General features: G+C 35.6%; 2 protein-coding genes across 14 annotated transcripts in view; one reads left to right on the top strand and one right to left on the bottom strand.

The window, feature by feature from the left end:
- Nucleotides 1-3,793, top strand: part of ZNF529 (zinc finger protein 529) — a 78,137-nt gene extending 74,344 nt beyond the window's left edge. For all 10 annotated transcript variants that reach the window (XM_077902631.1, XM_077902700.1, XM_077902974.1 and 7 more), the window contains one exon: nucleotides 1,938-3,793. In XM_077902631.1, the coding sequence (XP_077758757.1) occupies nucleotides 1,938-3,346 (1,409 nt within the window). In that variant the 3' untranslated portion in view covers nucleotides 3,347-3,793. The remainder of the gene's footprint in view (nucleotides 1-1,937) is intronic.
- ZNF382 (zinc finger protein 382) overlaps nucleotides 1-20,839 on the bottom strand; it is a 121,461-nt gene that overhangs the window by 84,820 nt on the left and 15,802 nt on the right. For all 4 annotated transcript variants that reach the window (XR_013382004.1, XR_013381949.1, XR_013381989.1 and 1 more), the window contains exons 2-4: nucleotides 15,268-15,347; nucleotides 6,760-6,897; nucleotides 1,201-1,532 (exon numbers count right to left, since the gene is read on the bottom strand). The gene's annotated coding sequence lies outside the window, so the exon portion shown is untranslated. The remainder of the gene's footprint in view (nucleotides 1-1,200; nucleotides 1,533-6,759; nucleotides 6,898-15,267; nucleotides 15,348-20,839) is intronic.

Below are 20,839 nucleotides of genomic sequence, written 5' to 3'. Positions count from 1 at the left end.
GCTTCCAGTCAATAGTAGGCTATAAATAGTTTTGGGGGGAGTCAAAAGTTATATGAAGATTTTTGATTGTGCAGGGTATCGGCACCCTATCCCCAGTTTCAAGGGTCAGCTGTTTTCAATGTGATTGTTTTCTGAAATTTTTGTAATTTCAATTATATTTCTACATTTGGTAGACAGTTTTATCATTTCTAGGTAGAAGTGCTTTTTTATTTACTGATACTGGCATTCATTTACAATTTTATTATTCTGATCAAATACTGATTATACTTTTGTTTCATATAACATAATTGAGTCACAGGAAATTATTTTTGCCCTATATCATGCAATGTTTATCATTTGTTTTGGATTTTCCTCCGGTTATCCCATTATCTTCCTGCCAGTCTCTAGCCAGTGTTCAACAGATACTTTATTACAAAGTGCCTTCCATTCTTGCCCATCTATACTGCCAACTTTTCTATATCATTCTGTTAGCTTATTCCCCTTTCAGGACTGTGTAAGCCTTATAGTATGATTTATACCTACTATAGTATCTAAAATACTGATACTGCCTTGTGGAATATGACAATGATTGGGTTTGAGTACAGATAAATGGAAAGGTATCTGGGAAAGAGGATGAAGGAAAACATTTAAATATAGACTAGGATTTCAGCAGGATAGATATATGATAGTGAAAAAGCTAATGAAAAACAGTAAATAAAATTCCTCATCTTTATTAACATGTGAAGAAAACCATGGTTCTGCACAGCAAGGAACTAACAGCAATGATGAGACAGTATATGTAAGTGGAGAGTCCATTAGAAAAAACTGTTCATAAGAACTACTCGTGTGTGTGTGTGTATAAATCACTGTGTGAGAGTTGGAAGGCATGGAGACATTACTAAAACCACTGCATTTGTCTTATACTTACATAATATTTTTATGATCAATTGTGTTTACCAGTCACTGTTATATTCCTTTTTTGTCTTATTTAGATTCCTTTCATCTAGTGATTTATTTTCCCTGTAATTATCAACTGTTATGTCCGTTGGGGCTTGTTATTTCAGTGTCATATAATGATTACATTTTTCCTTTTGGAATTTAAGGAATAAGGCTAAATAGTATAACAGAAAATTACTGAATACATAATTAAAGAATGAAGAATGTGAGAGCAAGCAACTAGATATTGGAACAGAAACATAAATATGAGCTTACAGTCAGTACCTTGTTTTTGAGGGTAGTAACTTTTAGATCACAGTAAAATGTGAGTAGTATATAAAGAACCCATTTCTGAGAATGAAACATCCTATGGGTAGGAACTGTATTTGCTGTAAGAGCTGAAAAAAAGATTAGGTGAAAAGGGATAATGGATTAAGACTAGGTCTTACAAGCTCCTTATCCACAGTAAAGCATTTGGATTCTGTTGTTAAAAAAATAAACCTGGGGTCCCAGGGTGGCTCACTCAATTAGGTGTCCAACTCTTGATCTCAGTTTAGGTCTTGATCACAGGATCATGAGTTTAAGCCCTATATTGGGCTCCACAATGGGCTTGGAGCCTACTCAGAAAACAAAACCAAAATTGTTAGTACGTATAGATTATCAAATTGTGATTTGCATTAGTTGTATCTATACATGATATTGGTAACAAATTCTACATCTATAGATATAGGTCAGTTTATTTGGATTGGTTCCCAAACATTAGTACTAGACAAGCTTATTAAGTGATGATCAACACCTAAATGTCAGACCCACTGACTTCATCTGTTTCTCTTATCACAAACTTCACAATCTTACATTATGCTTTCATCATTATCTAATCTTTCTTAAAACTTAATTGAGATATTTTAATCATTTACTTGTATTGTTTATACTTGGGAGTTTTTCTCCTCTGCATTGTATAAATGTTTCATTTTTATGGCACATGAAAACAAAAATTGTTTTTCATTTCCCCTCTCTTTCAGATTTGGAGTCCAAATATGACACCAAGTGTTTATCTACTGGAAAGGACGTTGAAAACAATGGCTCTCAAGGGAAAGTAACAGAAAATAAATTCATTGGTCTTGAGAGCTGCATTTTCAGAAATGACTGGCAAAGCAAAAGCCAGACTGAAATACAAAGACCTGAAGTGGGATATTTCAGCCAAATGAAAATCATCTCTGAAAAAATGTCCAATTATAAACATAAGTCTCTTATATCACATCAGAGAATTCATGATAGCAAGAAGCTCTATGAATGTAAGGACTATGGGAAGGTTGTTAGCTGTGACTTAAATTTTGATGAATATGAAAGAATACATACTGGTGAGAAAACATATCAATATAATGCATATTGGAAGACCTTTGAAGATGAACCACATGCCCTGCAACTGAGTATACACAGTGATGTGAAACCTTGTAAATATATAGAATATGAGAATGCATTTAGTTTTTATGAAGACCTTACTATACACCGTAAAATGCATGATGATCAAAGGTGCTATAAATGTAAGGAATATGAAAAGACCATTAGAAGAGTTGAAGAAATAACTCCACTTCAAATAATTAATGATGGTGAGAAACCCTATGAATGCACTTTCTGTGGAAAATTCTTTAGAGTGCATGCACAACTTACTCGACACCAGAAAATCCATACTGATGAGAAACCTTACAAATGTATGGAATGTGGCAAGAACTTTAGGTTCCATTCACAGCTAACTGAACATCAGAGAATTCATACTGGTGAGAAACCATACAAATGTATACAGTGTGAGAAAGTCTTTAGAATTAGTTCACAGCTTATTGAACATCAGAGAATTCATACAGGTGAGAAACCTTATGCATGTAAAGAATGCGGGAAGACCTTTGGAGTCTGTAGAGAACTTGCTCGACATCAGAGAATTCATACCGGAAAGAAACCTTATGAATGCAAGGCATGTGGAAAGGTCTTTAGAAACAGTTCATCCCTAACTAGACATCAGAGAATTCATACTGGTGAGAAACCCTATAAGTGCAAGGAATGTGGGAAAGCTTTTGGAGTAGGTAGTGAACTTACTCGACATCAGAGAATTCACAGTGGTCAGAAACCTTACGAATGTAAAGAATGTGGAAAATTCTTTAGACTTACATCAGCACTTATTCAACATCAGAGGATTCACAGTGGTGAAAAACCTTATGAATGTAAGGTATGTGGGAAGGCTTTTAGACATAGTTCAGCCCTTACTGAACATCAGAGAATTCATACTGGAGAGAAACCTTATGAGTGCAAGGCATGTGGGAAGGCCTTTAGACATAGTTCATCCTTTACAAAACATCAGAGAATTCATACTGGTAAGAAACCCTATGAATGTAAGGAATGTGGGAATGCCTTTAGTGTGGGAAAGCACCTTACTTAATAATCAAAAAAGTTGTACTGGTGTTTTGTCTTTTGAATGAAAGACACATACCAAGAGCCTTTTGTTTCTGAGTTTCACTGGGAAAGTCCATGCAGTATAAGAAGTAATCAAGGGGATTACGTTGCTTTTTTTTTGTTTCCAGACTTCCTGGCCACTCTATTTAGAAGTAGAAGTACTCAGTGATAGGTGATGTGTACTTTGTTTTGTTAGATAGTGCCAAATATTTCTCCCTTATGTATCAGTTAACAGTCATTATCAGTTTAAATAGGATGGTCCCTATTGATTTCTGATACGTATGGAAAATGTGTTTCACTAATTATTAGAGTCAGTTTCACATGAATTTCTTTTACAGGCATGTTTTGTTTACAATTTTGGTGTTCTTTTGTTTATTCAGTTTTTTGCTTATTAATTTGTAATATTTTTCAAATAAATCTTTTGCATTATAAATTGTTTTATATGATGTACTTTTTCCTCTCTAGAGAGTTTAAACTTCCAGTCACATCCTATGTGGTTTTAAAGTCTTATGGCCCTGCATGGTATTTATGTAGATTTTTTGTTTCATTTCTATTGTCTGTTTTAATGGTACATGAGTAATCTCCTTTCCATTGTCATCAAATGATTTCTTTTAAAATTTGTTTTGACATGACAGACTTGCCTAAATACCTGCTACAACACAATTTCTTTAAAAAGCCTTTGACCTCTAGGCAGTATCAATGAGGATCCAAAGTAAAGAGGCACTTTTAAATATTTTGTAAAATTAAGCCATTCTTATCTGTCTCTTAGGTTTATTAAAGAAAGGGGAAATCTACAACTATTGGCAATAATTATAAACTTAGTGGCTCAGTTGGTTAAGTGTCTGCCTTCAGATCAAGTCATGATCCCAGGGTCCTGGGATTGAGCCCCACATTGGGCTCTCTGCTTGGTGGAGAGCCTGCTTTGCCCTCTCTTCGGCCTGCTACTCTGCCTACTTATGCTGTCTCTGTGTCAAATAAAATCTTTAAAAAAAACTCATAGTATTTAAAAAATAAACAGTAAACTTGTATTTAGAGAGTTTACAACTTTATTACCACCATGGTTTCAACTGGATTTTATATATTTATACTTTTTTATTCCCTGCCAGTGTTACCTTGCTGGGTTTTGGCAGCTTAATAATAAACAGAACTTTCATTTTTAGAAAGGAAAGGAAAAGCAAAAGAAAAAATTAGCGAACAGAGATAAAGTTGCAATCTTAACTGTCTACCTATTTCTTTACTAAGGAGAGCTAACCTAGTTATGCAGTTAATGTTAATTATGAGCCACACTAGTTATTAGATTTTTATAAGAAAAAAAAGAAAAAAAAGATTTTTATAAGAAAATTTACCTATTGTTTAGATACATTTATGTCACTATCACATATTAGATTTTTACTTTTCAATTTAGTCTTCCCTAGAATTTTTGGACTTTTTAAAGTCTTGCATTACCCAGTAATAGTAAGCCATTTTCTTACTGGATATATTTAGCTGTTTTCTTTATTCCTGATTAGTATTTTACTTAAATTAGCACTTTTAAAACATATATACTCGGTAGGTATTTCATATGCTACAAAATAAGAGAATGAGTCTCTGTTACCCTTTTTATTAGAATATATGCTATTTCATATCTTTTAAATAGTTCAACTCTATTATAGTCATTATTAATATTCATTCTACTTACTGAAATATATAATGTGACCACACTGCTGATTTTGGTCTCTCATCCCATTATATTTTGTTATTCTGAGTTACCATCAATACTGATTGAATACCATCAATCTCTTCTTGGTGTAATACTTTAGAACTGTGTGCCTTACTTTTTTTGTGTTTTTTTTTTTTTCTTTTGCTGGCTTGAACAGATTAGATTAAAAGAGTAAGCTGTCTAAACCTTACACAGACACTTAAAAATTAAAAACAGAAACAAAATAACCATGTACTTTGGCACTTACTTTTTGAAATGATTAAAACTTAATAAATACAACAACATATCCTTATTATGCCTCCCTTATTGTAATTACAACTATATTTTGGTCAAATTACATTAACATTTTTCTTTACCCTTGTTAAGAACTCCTGTCATTTCACAGACTGCTGGTACAATAAACAATTATGCAATTATTGCTGCTACTTTTTTTTCCTACTTCTATTTGGTGTTCAAATTAATAAAACTTACATTTCCATTCTCATTTGGTCCTTCATCCTTTTCACATTTTCCCAAGTCTACTTAGAAGCTTTGGTGGCTTTTCCCCAAAATACAAGAGAATATTCCAGACCTATCCTGTTTATTGATGCAGTGAACTATGAAATTATCTTCCAATGATAAAATCCTTTTTCAGTTTAATGGTGAAGAATTCTAGTTAATAAGTGTAAAGGGAATGAGGCAAATAGGAAATCACTCTAATAACAGTTAAAATTATATGCAAAATTCATCAATGGATACTAAATCTGAAGGTGAAAATTTAAAGAGAAACAGGCAATTAGAGAATTGTATCAAAGTATCTATCTCAAATATATAATTAAAAGGAGAAAACATTCCATATACCTACCACCTTCATCAAATGATAACCAGTAGTAAGATATTGGGATATATACTACCCAAAGTGAGGCACTAGGAAGGGTATACCACATGAGTAGTATTCTGACTTTAAAAAAGTGTAACTATAATGTAATCGTGAAGGAAACTGCAGACTAAGAATGAACCTTCCAGAAATCCATGACCTTCAAAGGCCATGAGTGGCAAGGGTAGTGTGAAAAACTCTCAAAAGATTGGAGGAGACTAAGGAAACTTAACAACTGAAAACAGTGCAGGAATTTGGATTTGATCTTTGGAACATTAGTAGAGAAAGCTTTTGTGAAATCTAAATAAAGCCCGTACTTTAGGGGTGCGTAGATGGCTCAGTCAAGTGCCCAACTCTTGATTTCAGCTCAGGTCATGATCTTAGGGTTTTAGGACTGAGCCCCACATGGGGCTCTGTGCTCAAAATGAAATCTGGTTATCTCTCTCCCTCTTCTCCTGCCCCCTGCTCTATCTCTAAAATGAATAAATAAAATCTTAAAAAAAAAAAAAAAAAAAGAGCCAGTACTTTAATTGATAGTAGTGTGCCAATGTTAATGTCCTGGTTTTGATCATTGTACCATAGTAATATGTTAGTATTACACAAACTGGGAGAAGAATATATGGAAATTTTTTTCTTAAAAACTTTCTGTATGTCTAGAACCTTTAAAAAATATATTATTTCTAGCCAAAATGGAAAATAGAGACTGGATTTACCTTCCTGCCTAACGTAACAAAACACTAGGTAAAATACAAGCAGCAGTTGTTTCCAGATACTGAACATCAGATGACAAAATGCCTAACAAAGTATAAACAAATGTCACATCCACACTTTTGACTCCACTTACTTCCTAGTAGGCATTTCCACATGTCAGCACAGGGAGAAGGAATGCAGGGGGGAGCCTCGTGATGCCAAGGTGAAGATGAGAGTCCAGGGAGGCAGAGATAGCTAGTTTGCAAGGCAGACTACTAGAGCAAGTCTTGATCTGTGCATGGAAGTAAACACCTGAGATCAGCAAAAGAAATGCTTAGAAAAAGTACAGGTAACCCTTGGGAACCCATACAGCCAGGAATAGTTTGTGTCCCCATCAGCCAGAGTGGTAAGCTCTTCATAATATACAGGGCACTGGTTAGATTACTTAAAAAGTTACTGCCTCGGTAGAGAAGCAAGTTAGTACTAAAGGCTTCTTGGTCCCACCTAATAAAGTTTAAAGTAAATCTTAATAGGAACAGGTAACATAGATTAAACTGTTACCAGGTAATATAGATTCCAGAACAAACCTTGAGTATATTTATAGAAATACAAAAATATCAAGCACATAGAAGGTAAATTTTAAGATGTGCGCTTGATAAGAAAACAAAAACAGGAGTGTCAAAATGCAGGAAAGCGTGAATATAATGAGAAAAATCAATATAAACACATCCAGAAATGACAAAAATAGGTTTTATATTTGATTTGCTAGATTTTGTATTTGGAAATAGACTGGCAGTACGACCATCAACTATTTTCCACATGCCCAAGAAGGAAGAGGAGATTGATCATGTTAAGATGTGAAGGATATTAAAAAGACCTAAACAAAATTCTAGAGATAAAAATTCTAAGATTTATAAATACAATTGGTGAGATTGAAAGAAAACATTAGTAAACTTAAAAACATAGCAACAAAAACTACAACTTGAAACAGAAAAACAGACTAAGAAAAGTAAATTAGATAACAGAAGACTACGGGATAACTGCAATCAATCTAATTATGCATAACTGGGACCCCTGGAAGAGAGCAAAATGAATGAGCAGGAACAAAAAGGCATTTAAAGAAGTAAGTTTTCCAAATTTGGTGAAAACAACCTAAATATCCAAGAAGTTCAACTCATCCAAGCAAATCACACCAAAACAATCATAATCCAACCAATTAAAATGAGTAATAACAAAAGAATCTTAGCAGCAGGAAAAAAAAACAACCCCCAAAATTCCTACATGCAAAAGAGCAGATACAAAAACCCCAAAACATCATTCTGGATATGATGAAGTACACGTATTTTGCCCTATTCCTCCTCACTTATTAAGCATGAAGACTATGGGGATAAATATATGAAACACACTTAAGAATCTGAAACTTGGAGAAATGAGGGTAAACTATTTATGGACCTTGGGACTTGAGGAACCAACCTCAGTGGTGACTTCCTTGGAGGAGAGTTGGGTTTTGTTTTTGTTTTAGACTCCAGCCTGAATACCAAAGAACCTTGCAAAATGAAATGCCACCAGATGCAAACTACCAAATAAACACACCACTCACTAATAACAAGAAAACACCCTCCACAACCCGTTTTCCTCACACAAAGGGCTGAAAAGGCTGTGGCCATGTGGAACAAAAAGCCCTATTGACAATGCCAACTCTACATTACCTGAACATCTCCCACACCATTCTGCACAATAACCAGCAGCATCACTCCCTTGCCAGTATATTCAAAGACTGTGTGTGTGCACAGCCCTATAATCCCAGCCCAGGAATAAGGAGGCAATGAATGTCCCTTTTCCCGAACAATCAGTACATTCAGCTGCTGTATAAGAAATTTGACTACCAATCCAGGCGCATCAATAGTGTGTAGCCTAACAAAGATGTGAATGGAACACTGCCATTATAGCCCAGAAATAAAGCCTCATCTCCTGGCTGACAGTTGCCCTGGGAGGGTGTGAGTGTGATTAGGTCCTTGACTAATTGTGACTATCATTGTGGCATTTATTAGCTGTGGTCCACTTATACTAGTTGACAGGCATTTGCAGAGGCAATGTATAATCAGACCCTGACTACCACTCAACACAGCAGGAACAAAAGCTCTTCCCCCTGACACCTAGTGGGAGCTTGCACATACCATGCGTGTGAATAGAACCATGACTAAATTCCAGGACACCAAGTACCCAAGAACCAAAATGTCAACCACAAATTACCAGAGAACAATAAAAACTTATTCATCCTAACAAGAATGAAGGATATTCAACTTAAAAGAGAAAATACCATAAAAAAAAAAACACTAATAAGATGTCAAAGATGTTGGAATTATCCTACATGAATTTTAAAGCTATCATAAAAATGCTTCAATGACATAAAATGCACCTAAAAACAGAGTTCCAAAATACATGAAGTAAAAACTGACAATTTAACAGTAATTAGAACATTCAAACCACTTTTGGTAGTAGATAAAACTAGGAAGATGTTCAACAAAAAGCAGAAGATGTGAACAACATTATAAACCTCCCAGATCAAAGACATCAATAAAAACTCTAACCAGGGATCCCTGGGTGGTGCAGCGGTTTGGCGCCTGCCTTTGGCCCAGGGCACGATCCTGGAGACCCGGGATCGAATCCCATGTCGGGCTCCCGGTGCATGGAGCCTGCTTCTCCCTCTGCCTGTGTCTCTGCCTCTCTCTCTCTCTCTCTCTGTGTGTGACTATCATAAATAAATAAAAAAATAAATTTAAAAAAAATTAAAAAAATAAAAATAAAAACTCTAACCAGTAATAGCAAAATACATATTCTTCTCAAGTACATAAAACATTCTCCAGAGGAGAACACAACTTAGGCTATGAAATAAATCTCAATAGATTTACAGAAATTAAAATCATATAAAGTGTATCTTCCACCCATGATACTGAATTAGAAATCAATAACAAAAACATGGGGATCCCTGGGTGGCTCAGTGGTTTAGCACCTGCCTTCAACCCAGGGCGTGATCCTGGAGTCCCAGGATTGAGTCCCACATCAGGCTCCCTGCATGGAGCCTGCTTCTCCCTCTGCCTGTGTCTCTTCCTCTCTCTGTGTCTCTCATAAATAAATAAATAAATAAATCTTTAAAAAAAGAAAACTAGGGGGAGAAACAAAGGGAATTAAAGAAATAAGGAATAGATGCAAAATAAAAGAGAATAGAAAAAAGAATATACATAAAATCAAAATTTGTTTCTTTAAAAGATCAACAAAATTAGAAATGTTTATCTAAAACAACCATTAAATAAAAAAGGTTCAAATTACTAAAATCCATAATGAAAAAGAGCTTAATTACTGACCCCAAAGAAATTAGAAGTATTAATAAGAAAATGCTATGAACTGTATGAAAGCAAATAAGATAACAAACAAAATCCTAAAACATCAGATTTGCAAAACATACCTGTTAAACTGAATTCGTAATAATCTCCTAAAACAGAAAGCATCAGGCACAGATGGTTTCACTTGGTGAATTCTACCAAACATTTAAATAGGAAGCGATACTAATTCTCTACTATGTCTTCTAGAAAATACAGTAACAGGACAGAGTTCCTAACTTATTCTATGAGGCAATACCCTACTACCAAAATCTCATAAAGACATTATAAGAAAGGAAAATCACATAGTAGTATCTCTCATGAACATAAAAGCAAACATCAACAAAACACTATAATATCAAATACAATAATGTATGAAATTATACAACATGATCAACTGAGGTTTATCCTATGCATGCAAGGCTATCTCAACATTGCAAAATCAGGTAATCTAAGCCATTACACATCAACAGGTTACAGAAGAAAACTCATATTGATCATGTCAGTAGATGCAAAAAAAGTACTTAAAAAAAAGTTAATACCATTCACGGCAAACTAGGAAGAAAAGGAATTTATTCAATTTGATAGGAACATCTGTCAAAAACATATCTGTTCTCACTGCTATTTTCAATATTGTACTGGAAATCCTAGCTAATGGAACAAGTCAAGAAAAATAAAAGGTACACAGATTAAAAAAGAAGAAATAACACCATCTTTGCTTGCAGATAACATGGCTGACTATGTAAAACTCCGAAAGAATCAACAACAAAGAACTCCGGGATCCCTGGGTGTCGCAGCGGTTTGGTGCCTGCCTTTGGCCCAGGGCGTGATCCTGGAGATCCGGAATCGAATCCCACATCAGGCTCCCGGTGCATGGAGCCTGCTTCTCTCTCTGCCTCTCTCTCTCTCTCTCGCTCTCTCTGTGACTATCATAAATGAATAAAAAATTAAAAACAAAAAAAAAAACAAAAAAAAAAAAACCAAAGAACTCCTGGAATAAGTGATTATAGCCAGGGTTGCAACTACAAGGTTAACATAAAATAGTCAAGTTCTTTCCTATATACCAGCAATGAGCAATATAAAATTAAAATTAAAAAACACATAACCATTTAGCATATAAAGAAGCACTAATGAATAAATCTTTAAAAAATGTGTAACAGTAGGGATCCCTGGGTGGCGCAGCGGTTTAGCGCCTGCCTTTGGCCCAGGGCGTGATCCTGGAGACCCGGGATCGAATCCCACGTCGGGCTCCCGGTGCATGGAGCCTGCTTCTCCCTCTGCCTGTGTCTCTGCCTCTCTCTCTCTCTCTCTCTCTCTCTCTCACTGTGTGCCTATCATAAATAAAAAATTAAAAATTAAAAAAAAATGTGTAACAGTTATAAGAAGAGAACTAAAAAACTGATGAAAGAAATTAAGGAACTAAATAAATGAATATTCCATATTCATAGATAGGAACACTCATACTGTTAAGATGACAATTATTCCAAACTCAAGCTATAGAATCATTGCTGTATCAATCAAAATCTCAGCATGTTATTTTGTAGATATTGCTTGATTCTGAATTCATATAGATAGGCAAATGACCCAACATAAGTCAACACAATACTGAGGATGAAGAAGTTGGAGCACTAACACTCTTACTTCAAGATTTACTACAAGGATAATCAAGACTCTTTGTATTATCAAAAACAATAAATCAGTGAAATAGAATAGAGTGCTTAGAAACAGATCCACATAAATAGAGCCAACTGATCTTTTACAAAGGAACTACTATAATATAATTCAATGAAGAAAGGTATCACTCAACAAATGTAGCTAGAACTACTGGATATCCACATTAAGAAAATGAATCTAGGGACAAGCTTTAAATTTTTAAAAATATTCAAGATAGGGATGCCTGGGTGGTGCAGCGGTTTAGCGCCTGCCTTTGGCCCAGGGCATGATCCTGGAAACCCGGGATCGAATCCCACGTCGGGCTCCCGGTGCATGGAGCCTGCTTCTCCCTCTGTCTATGTCTCTGCCTCTCTCTCTCTCTCTCTCTCTCTCTCTGTGACTATCATAAATAAATAAAAATTAAAAAAAAAACTTAAAAAAAAATTCAAGATACATCATAGACCAAACTATACAATGCAAAACTAAAAAACTTCTAGTAGATAATACAGAAGAAAATCTACGTAACTTTGGGTTTGGCAATGATTTCTTAAGAAACCTCAAAAGCATGATCCATGAAATATAAAGCCTGTTAAGTTAGACATCATTAAAAATTTCTGCTATGCAAAAAATATCTTAAGTGTTAAAAAGTGCTAAAAAGACTGGCCACAGACTAGGAGAAAATTGTTTGCAAAACACATATGCAAAATACTCTTAAATATACAAAGAATTCTTAACACTTAACAGTAAAAGGCAAACACTCCAATCAAAAAACAGATGTAGAAAAAAAAAAAAAAAAAAAACAGATGTAGGGATCCCTGGGTGGCGCAGCGGTTTGGCACCTGCCTTTGGCCCAGGGCGCGATCCTGGAGACCCAGGATCGAATCCCACGTCGGGCTCCAGGTGCATGGAGCCTGCTTCTCCCTCTGCCTGTGTCTCTGCCTCTCTCTCTGTGTGTGTGACTATCATAAATAAATTAAAAAAAAAAAAAAAAAAAAAACAGATGTAAAATCTGAACAGAACACCTCATAAAAGATACATAGATAACAAGCATATGCAAATTTGCTCAACATCCTATAGCAATTAGGAAATTGCAAATTAAAATAATGAGATACCACTATACACCTATCTGAATGGCTAAAATTCAAAATGCTGAAAAGATGTCTAGTAATAGGAACCCTGATTATTCATTGCCAATAGAAATGGAAAATGGATCAACCACCTTGGAAAATAATTTGGCAGTTTTTTACAAAGCTAAACTTAGTCTTACCATATGAATTAGCAATCTTTCTTCTATGATATTTATCCAAAAAAGTAGAAAACTTATGTTCACAGAAATCTACACTTGGATGTTCATAGCATATTCTTAATTTTCTCAAACTGGAAGCAACCAAGAGGTCCTTAAAAGGTGAATGGACAAACTGCTATACATCTATATAATGTATCATTGTGCTATGACATAAAAAATTAAGCTATTAAGCCACAAAAACACATGGAGGAAACTTAAATGTACATTGTGTAGTGAAAAAAATAAGTGCCTTTTTATTTTCTGTATTTCTGATTCTTTCATACCTGGAGACTTCCTGACTCTGGAGAGACTGCCTCCTAGGGTAGCCAATTCCTTACAAATAGTAAAAATTCAACTGGGAGCATGCAAATTAACCAGCCAGAGCACAAACTTAAACAACCTCATTTATTGGGCACATATTCAGGGCCACTATTCCCTTGCCCTAATTACCCCAGGGCCATACACTAGCAACTGGGGATAGCACTTTTCCACAAAGCCTTCTGAGATTGTTCAAACTAATCAATCCTAAACCTACTTACCCTATCCCAACCCATTGCTTCCTGCAGAAATCACAGTAAAGTCTCTTGCCCATGTTTTTTTCTTATTCTTTCTACTTCAAAACAGATGCTGGTACACAGAAGCCTGTGTTGTATGCTGTACCTCCTATAAGTATAAAAATGTCTTCCTCCCTTTCTCCCTCCATCCCCCCTTCTTTCCTGCCCCCCTTCCTCCCCTCTCATGTCTGTGTCTTACCATACCTAATTAAAACAAATCCTGAGTCAGTTTTTTATAAAGCCACTCTAAAGAGGCTACATATTGTATGATTTCAACTATACGACATTGTATGAAAACAAAACTACAAAGACAATAAAAGTATCAGTGGATCCCATGCAATAGGAGGGAGAGGGGAGAGATGAGTAGCTGGAGCACAGAGGATCTTTAGGGCAGTAAAAACGATTTTGTGTCATGTTGTAATGGTGTAACATGATGCTGTAGGACACATGACATTATGTACTTTACAAACTCATAAAACTATACAACACAAGTTGTGATCCCTAATGTAAATTATGAACCTCAATTCATAATATATCAATATTGGGTTCATCAGTTATAACAAAAGTACCATACTCCCATATAAGATACTAATCCTAGGGGAAAATGATCAAAGAAAAGGGTCCACATCATCTAAAGGATAGATCAAGTTCAGTGTTTCCTTGCGGATTTTCTATCTGGATGATCTATCCATTGTTGAAAGCGGGGTAATGAAGTCCATTAACTATTACTGTATTTTTGTCTATTTCTCCTTTCGTATTTATTCTTTTAATATATTGAGATGCTCCAATGTTGAATACATATATATTTATAATTGTTATGCCTCTTGATGAACTGACCTACTCTTGTAAAAGCTTTTGATTTAAAGTATATTTTGTCTGATGTAAATGCAGTTGCCTTATATTTTGGTTTTCAATTGCATGGAACATCTTTTTCCATTCCTTCACTTTTATCCTATATATGTCCTTAATACAGAATTGAGTCTCTTATAAGCAGCATATAATCAGGTCTTATTTTTATAATCTTTCAGCAATGCTATGCCTTCAGTTTGAGAATTTAATCCATTACATGTTAAGTAATTACTAATAAGTAAGGTCTTATAGCCATTTTATTGTTTCTGGCTGTTTTATAGTCTCCATGTTCCTCTCTTCTTCTTTAGCCATCTTCTTTTGTGAATTGATGATTTTCTGTAGTATTATGCTTTGACTCCCTTCTCTTTATCTTTTCTGTATCTGCTATTGCTTTTGTTGTTTGCTTACCACAAGGCTGGTCTAATTTATACTGATAAATCAATTTAGATTGCATACACACTCGACCCCCTACCCCCATGCACACACTTCATTTTGTGTGTCATCTTTGCACAGGGACTATGCGAATCTCTGTATCATTCCAATTTTTTAGTATATGTTCTAAGTCATTTCATTTTTTCATGTCACAATTTACCATTTTTTAATGTTGTGTATTCATTAACAGATGATTATAGCTATGGTTATTTTCTTAACCTTTTTAAAAAAGGCTTGAGAGAAAGAGAGAGAGAGCATGAGCAGAGGAAAGGGGACAGAGGGAGAGGGAGAAATAGACTCCCCACTGAGCAGAGAGCCTGACATGGGGCTCAATCCCAGGACCCTGAGATTACGACCTGAGCTGAAGGCAAAAGCTTAACTGACTGAGCCACTCAGGTACCTCTTTGGTTATTTTTAATATTTTTGTCTTTTAACCGTATCTAAAGACAAATGGTTATAAAAGCACCATATTATAGTATTCATGTAATGGAATTTGACTATATACTTACCTTTACTAATGTGTTTTATATTTCCATGTTACTAATTAGTGCCGTTTTATTTAAGCTTGAATAACTCCTTCTAGCATTTCCTGTAAGGCAAATATAGTGATAATGAATTTCCCTAGGTTTTGTTCATCTGGGAAAGTCTTTCTTCTACTTCTAAAGCAAAACTTGGCTAGCTAACATATTCTTAGTTGGCAGCTTATTTCTCTCACCATTAGAATATACACACCCACTCTTCCATGGCCTGCAGGGTTTCTTTTTAGAAATCCACGATTGCCTCATGTGTGTTTCCTTGTATATAACTTTTTTTTTCCTATTCCTGCTTTAAAATTCTCATTGTCTTCGTTAATAGACAGTTTTATTATAATGCATCTTGAAGAACATATAGTTGGGTTAAATCTGGGCAACCTATGAGCTTCCTAAACTTGACTGTCCAAACTATTCCTCAGATTTGGGATGTTTATGTTATTATTTCTTTAAATAAACTTTCTATCGCGCTCTCCATCTCTTCTCCTTCCAGGACTCTACAGTGCTTTTATTTATTTATTTTTTCTACAGTGCTTTTAAACTGCTTTTCAGGAACAACCTGCATTTTATAAAATAATTATCAGATTTGGATCATATTAAAGTTTTTTAAAATTGAGGGTTTTTTTTTTTTAGCTTTTATTTATTTATTTGAGAGAGAGAGAGGGTACACAGGAGCTGGTGGAGAGGAGCAGTGGGAAAGGGATAGAAAGGAGGAAAGAATCTCAAGCTGAGCACAGAGTCCAATGTGGGGTTTGATCTCACAACCCTGAGATCAAGACCTGAGCCAAAATCAAATCAGATGCTTAACTGACTGAGCCACCCAGGCACTCCTAAAAAAATTTTTTTTAAAGATTTTATTTGTTTATTCATGATAGACACAGAGAGAGAGAGTGAGAGAGAGGCAGAGACACAGGCAGAGGAAGAAGCAGGCTCCATGCAGGGAGCCCAACGCAGGACTCAATCCCGGGACTCCAGGATCACACCCTGAGCCAAACGCAGGCACTAAACTGCTGAGCCACCCAGGGATCCTCTAAAAATTATTTTTAAATCTTTAATTGTTTGAGGCTTTCTATCCTATGTTTTTTATTTATTTTTTACTTATTTTCTGGTTGCTTCCTCTCTATTCAAGTTTCCTCATAAGATGATGATCATTCTTATTGACTTTATTCACTATCATATTTTTTGTGTCTATTATTCGAGTCTTTTATGTTTTTGTCCATTAATCTCTGGTTATAGTTTTCATATATATATCCATGTTATATTTAATGTATATTGATTTTGGTGTGTTATATCCAACCAACTTGAAGTTTCTACTTGCTTTGGATTTATAAATTGAATGTTGAACTAAAATTCATTCTGTATGTTTTGCCTGAGCAATCAAAGGAAAAAAAATAGGTGCAACATACCCTACATTCTAAAATGAGGTTCTGGGGGTCCCTGGGTGGTGCAGTGGTTTAGCGCCTGCCTTTGGCCCAGGGCGCGATCCTGGAGACCCGGGATCGAATCCCACATCGGGTTCCCAGTGCATGGAGCCTGCTTCTCCCTCTGTCTATGTCTCTGCCTCTCTCTCTGTGTGACTATCATAAATAAATAAAAATTAAAAAAAAAATAAAATGAGGTTCTGGATATCTCCACAAAATTTGAAAACTAAGAAATGGCTATACACAAATTTTGCCATGCTCAGTTCAACATATTTCAAGGTATTTGAGAAACTGGAGAAACTGGAGAAGATGAGGAAGACGACTGTTTTTGTGAGGCAGGACTATTTACAGATAGAGTTGTTAGTGCTTCCCAGCCCCCTGGGGAAAGAAGGTGGGTTTTTCCTCATCTCTTCAAACCAACCAAGTGGACCCTATAGATCCCAGTGCCTCTAAGATCCAAAATGGAGTGTAGCGAAGGGAGTTCTTAGGAGAAGAAGGAGTTCTTAGGAGAAATTTCTCTTTTTTTCATGCCATCTGGGGAAAATATGCATCTGAGAGATGGGAGACTAATTCCCACCTGGTGACTAGATGTGGACTACATGGAATGCTACTAGATCTGCCGTGGGGCAATCTTTTATCTTGTCCTAAAGAAACTCTGAAGGAGCAATCTGATCACCAGAGAAGGTTAACCACTGTATTCCTGGATATCTGAGGGTAACGTAAGGATTTTAAGTGGTCTCTGTGAAGAGGATGTGCCAGCCTCATGGCTTCCCCTTGCAGATGGGTATCTTCAGCCAAGTATTTACTTTGAAACCCGGACAGGCAACAGACAATAAGAAAAAGTCAGCTTTAAATATGCACCAACACATGAGAAAACCAAAAACTGATTACAACAGCAAGAGTCAATAAGAGACAGGAAAGCCTGTCTCTTTCTTCCCTTCCAGTGCTCCAACTTTAGGGAGGTTAAGACAATGTAGTGTTAGGCAAAGATTAGAAGAACATGAAGGGGAAATAAACTGTACACATTCTCCTTCTTCCATAGGCATTTTTTTTTTTTTAGATTTATTTATTTTAGAGAAAGCAATCATGTGGGGGAGGAGCAAGGGAGAAAGAGAAAGAAACTCAGGCAGACTCCTCACTGAGCTCGGTGCCCAATGCAGGGCTCAATTTCACAATCCTGAGTTCACAACCTGAGCAGAACCCAAGAGTCGGATGTTTAACCCACTGTGCCACCCAGGCACCCTATAGGCTTCTATCTTTAAGAGTGAGGTGCTAAGAAGTTGTGAATGTTAATTAAATTGTTAATTAACAGTTGCAATAAATACAAAGGAAACTCAATTAAAAAAAAATAAGTAAGACTGAGTTGTAGGAAGAGAGAAGTTTTCATTTTAAATAGTTTACAGTCCTAAATCAATACAATGCATTAGGCATTTTATTTGTCAAATTGAGGGTGATCCATCTGGTCCACTAGGTTTTTTTTACTAGTAAAGACTGTAAAAGCACTTGCCAAACATTTCATCCATGGGTTAGAGAAAAAATATAACCTCACAGAGAAGGGCTAACAGAGGCAATACTGGAAGAATATGTTTTTTAAAGATTTTATTTATTTGAGAGAAAGAGAGTACACAAGCCAGTAGAATAGCAGGCAGAAGGAAAGGGAGAAGCAGGCTCCCCGCTGAGCAGGGAGCCCTATACAGGGCTCAATCCTGGGATCACAATCTGAGCCAAAGGGAGATGTTTAACTGACTGATCCACCCAGGCACCCTGGGAGAATATGGGTTTTTTTTGAAAATACAAAACTGGAATGGGCTAAAGACCTAAATGTGTAAGATAAAACTACAAAGTTAATAGACAAAACTGGAGAATTTCTTTGTGATCATAGAGCAGAAAAACAAACAGCAATTTTGTACTATAAACCACAGGGGGAAAATATGCAACTGTGGCATTAAGATAAAGGCTTTCTGTTTAATAAGTAACAGAAAAAGAATACATATAGAATAGGATTATTTGCAGAATCTGTCAGGAAATTAATACCTAGAATATTTAAGAAACACTTGCAAATCAGCAGCAAAAAGGCAGCAATCTGAATTGAAATATGAACACAAGGTACAAAGACGAAATTTATAAATAAACTCAAAAAGCTGAGAAGCATTAAAGAATACTCAAAATCACTGGCAATCATGGAAAAGCAAATAATATACTACACAATATACTACACAGATGTAATTCTTTAGACACTTTACACTCATAAATATGAAAAAGCTAGATAGTGCTGTGTTCTTTGCAGATTTAGGGTTATAGGAACACTCATATGCAATGCTAGTAGAATTGTGGACTTGTACAACTAATCTAAACATGACTTGACACTACTTAGACAAGTAAACTCATATCCTGACCCAGATATCAATGGCCTTCAAAATTCTCAAACGGGTCCATAAAGGAATACATATATATATAAGGATATTCACTTAATTTCTTATGGTGGTTGGGTATCGCAGGTAACCCAAGGGTCCAACCCCTGGAAGACTAGATAGGCAAAGAGTGGTAGATGTCCTGACATATGTTTACATAGTGACAGAAGGATTGTAAAAACATGGTGGTTAGTGAAAAACAAAAAAGAGAAGATATATTATTTGTATAGCTAAAAAATACATGCAAGTAAAATATATGACTTTGTAAGAACATATTCAATATAAAGATATTTTGAATGACTCTATAGAGGAAGAAGGGAAACAGGGTGGAGATTGAAAGAAGACAGACCCCCTCATGAATTAATGATTAGTGAGGCTGTTTAACTCAATTTCAGTTTCAGAGATTGATTAAAAAAAAATTAAAAACATTTTTTCTCCTCTGCATACTCCCCCATGGAATCAAGCATTTAATGATATTACTTTTCAGAATTTTTTTTTACCTCTAAGTTTTTTCTTGTTTACTCTACCTAGCACCTCTAAAGAAATGTTAACTAGTAGTAGAAAAAAGAGACTCAAAAAAAAAAAAAAAAAGAGACTCTTTTTGTCTCTTTTCTGACTTAATAGGAATGCTTCTAATATTTCTCTATTAAGAACCACAAACTGGGCAGCCCCGGTGGCCCAGTGGTTTAGGGCCGCCTTCAGCCTGGGGCGTGATCCTGGAAACCTGGGATCGTTGGGCTCCCTGCACGGAGCCTGCTTCTCCCTCTGCCTGTCTCTCTCTCTCTCTCTCTCTCTCTTTGTCATGAATAAATAAAAATAAAATCTTAAAAAAAAAATCACAAACTTGTCATTTATTTTCTTGTGTATTTTCTACCTTTAGTCACTGCATTTCTACAGTTACTCTTATGAAGTCAGAACAGTTAATAATCTGAATTGAAGTGACAGTAAATTTCAAGGTGCAATCAGTACAGGATGCAATATAGTCAGGGAGAAGGAAGTTAGAGAAGTTAGAGCCTCTCAACATAGATTAGGACAGAAAGGACTGGGTAAAATAATCCATGTCCAAAGAAATGAAGGTGGAAAGGCTGTAGACTCAATGGTACTAGGGAAAGATTCTCATACTGCTTTTCACTTCTGAGAAACACCAGCAAACACCCAAATGATTTTAATCACATTCAAAGCACCAAGTCCTTATTCTCAAAAAGATTCTAACTAGTCTGTTACTTTCTTACTTTCAATATTTTGTACCTTCATTTTTTACATTTAACTTGAAAGGATAGATCAGGTGATAATCAATAGAAGGCCCAAACTCAAGACTGAATAATGTGACAAGTTATTTCAGTCTCTCATGCCAACAGTCTTCTCCTGGGGAAAATGGCCCCAGCAGGTGTAATCTGTATGTTTCTTTGGCTTGTGCTTCTCTCAAGTCTGAACAGAAATTTCAGAGTCATTTTTCATTCTTCTCCTCCTACATAAAATCCTTCAGCAAATTCTAACATTTTCCCTCTGAATGTATCTCCAGTCCATCTATTCCTGTCTCTACTACTAACACACTAGTTTTTTAACTAGTTTGGGGCATCGTTAGCTCTTCCTTGAATATCACAATTTCCTTTTTAAAAATATTTCCCCACTTTTTAAATCTCCCTACTTCCAATGTTGTCTGCTCTTTTCATGTTTAAAGTATCCAAAAGAGGGACGCCTGGGTGGCTCAGCAGCCTG

This window comes from Canis aureus, chromosome 1 (genome assembly GCF_053574225.1).
Source record: "Canis aureus isolate CA01 chromosome 1, VMU_Caureus_v.1.0, whole genome shotgun sequence".
Taxonomy (NCBI): domain Eukaryota; kingdom Metazoa; phylum Chordata; class Mammalia; order Carnivora; family Canidae; genus Canis; species Canis aureus.
Note: the sequence above shows the minus strand (reverse complement) of the source record. Positions and strands in the feature narration are given on the sequence as shown.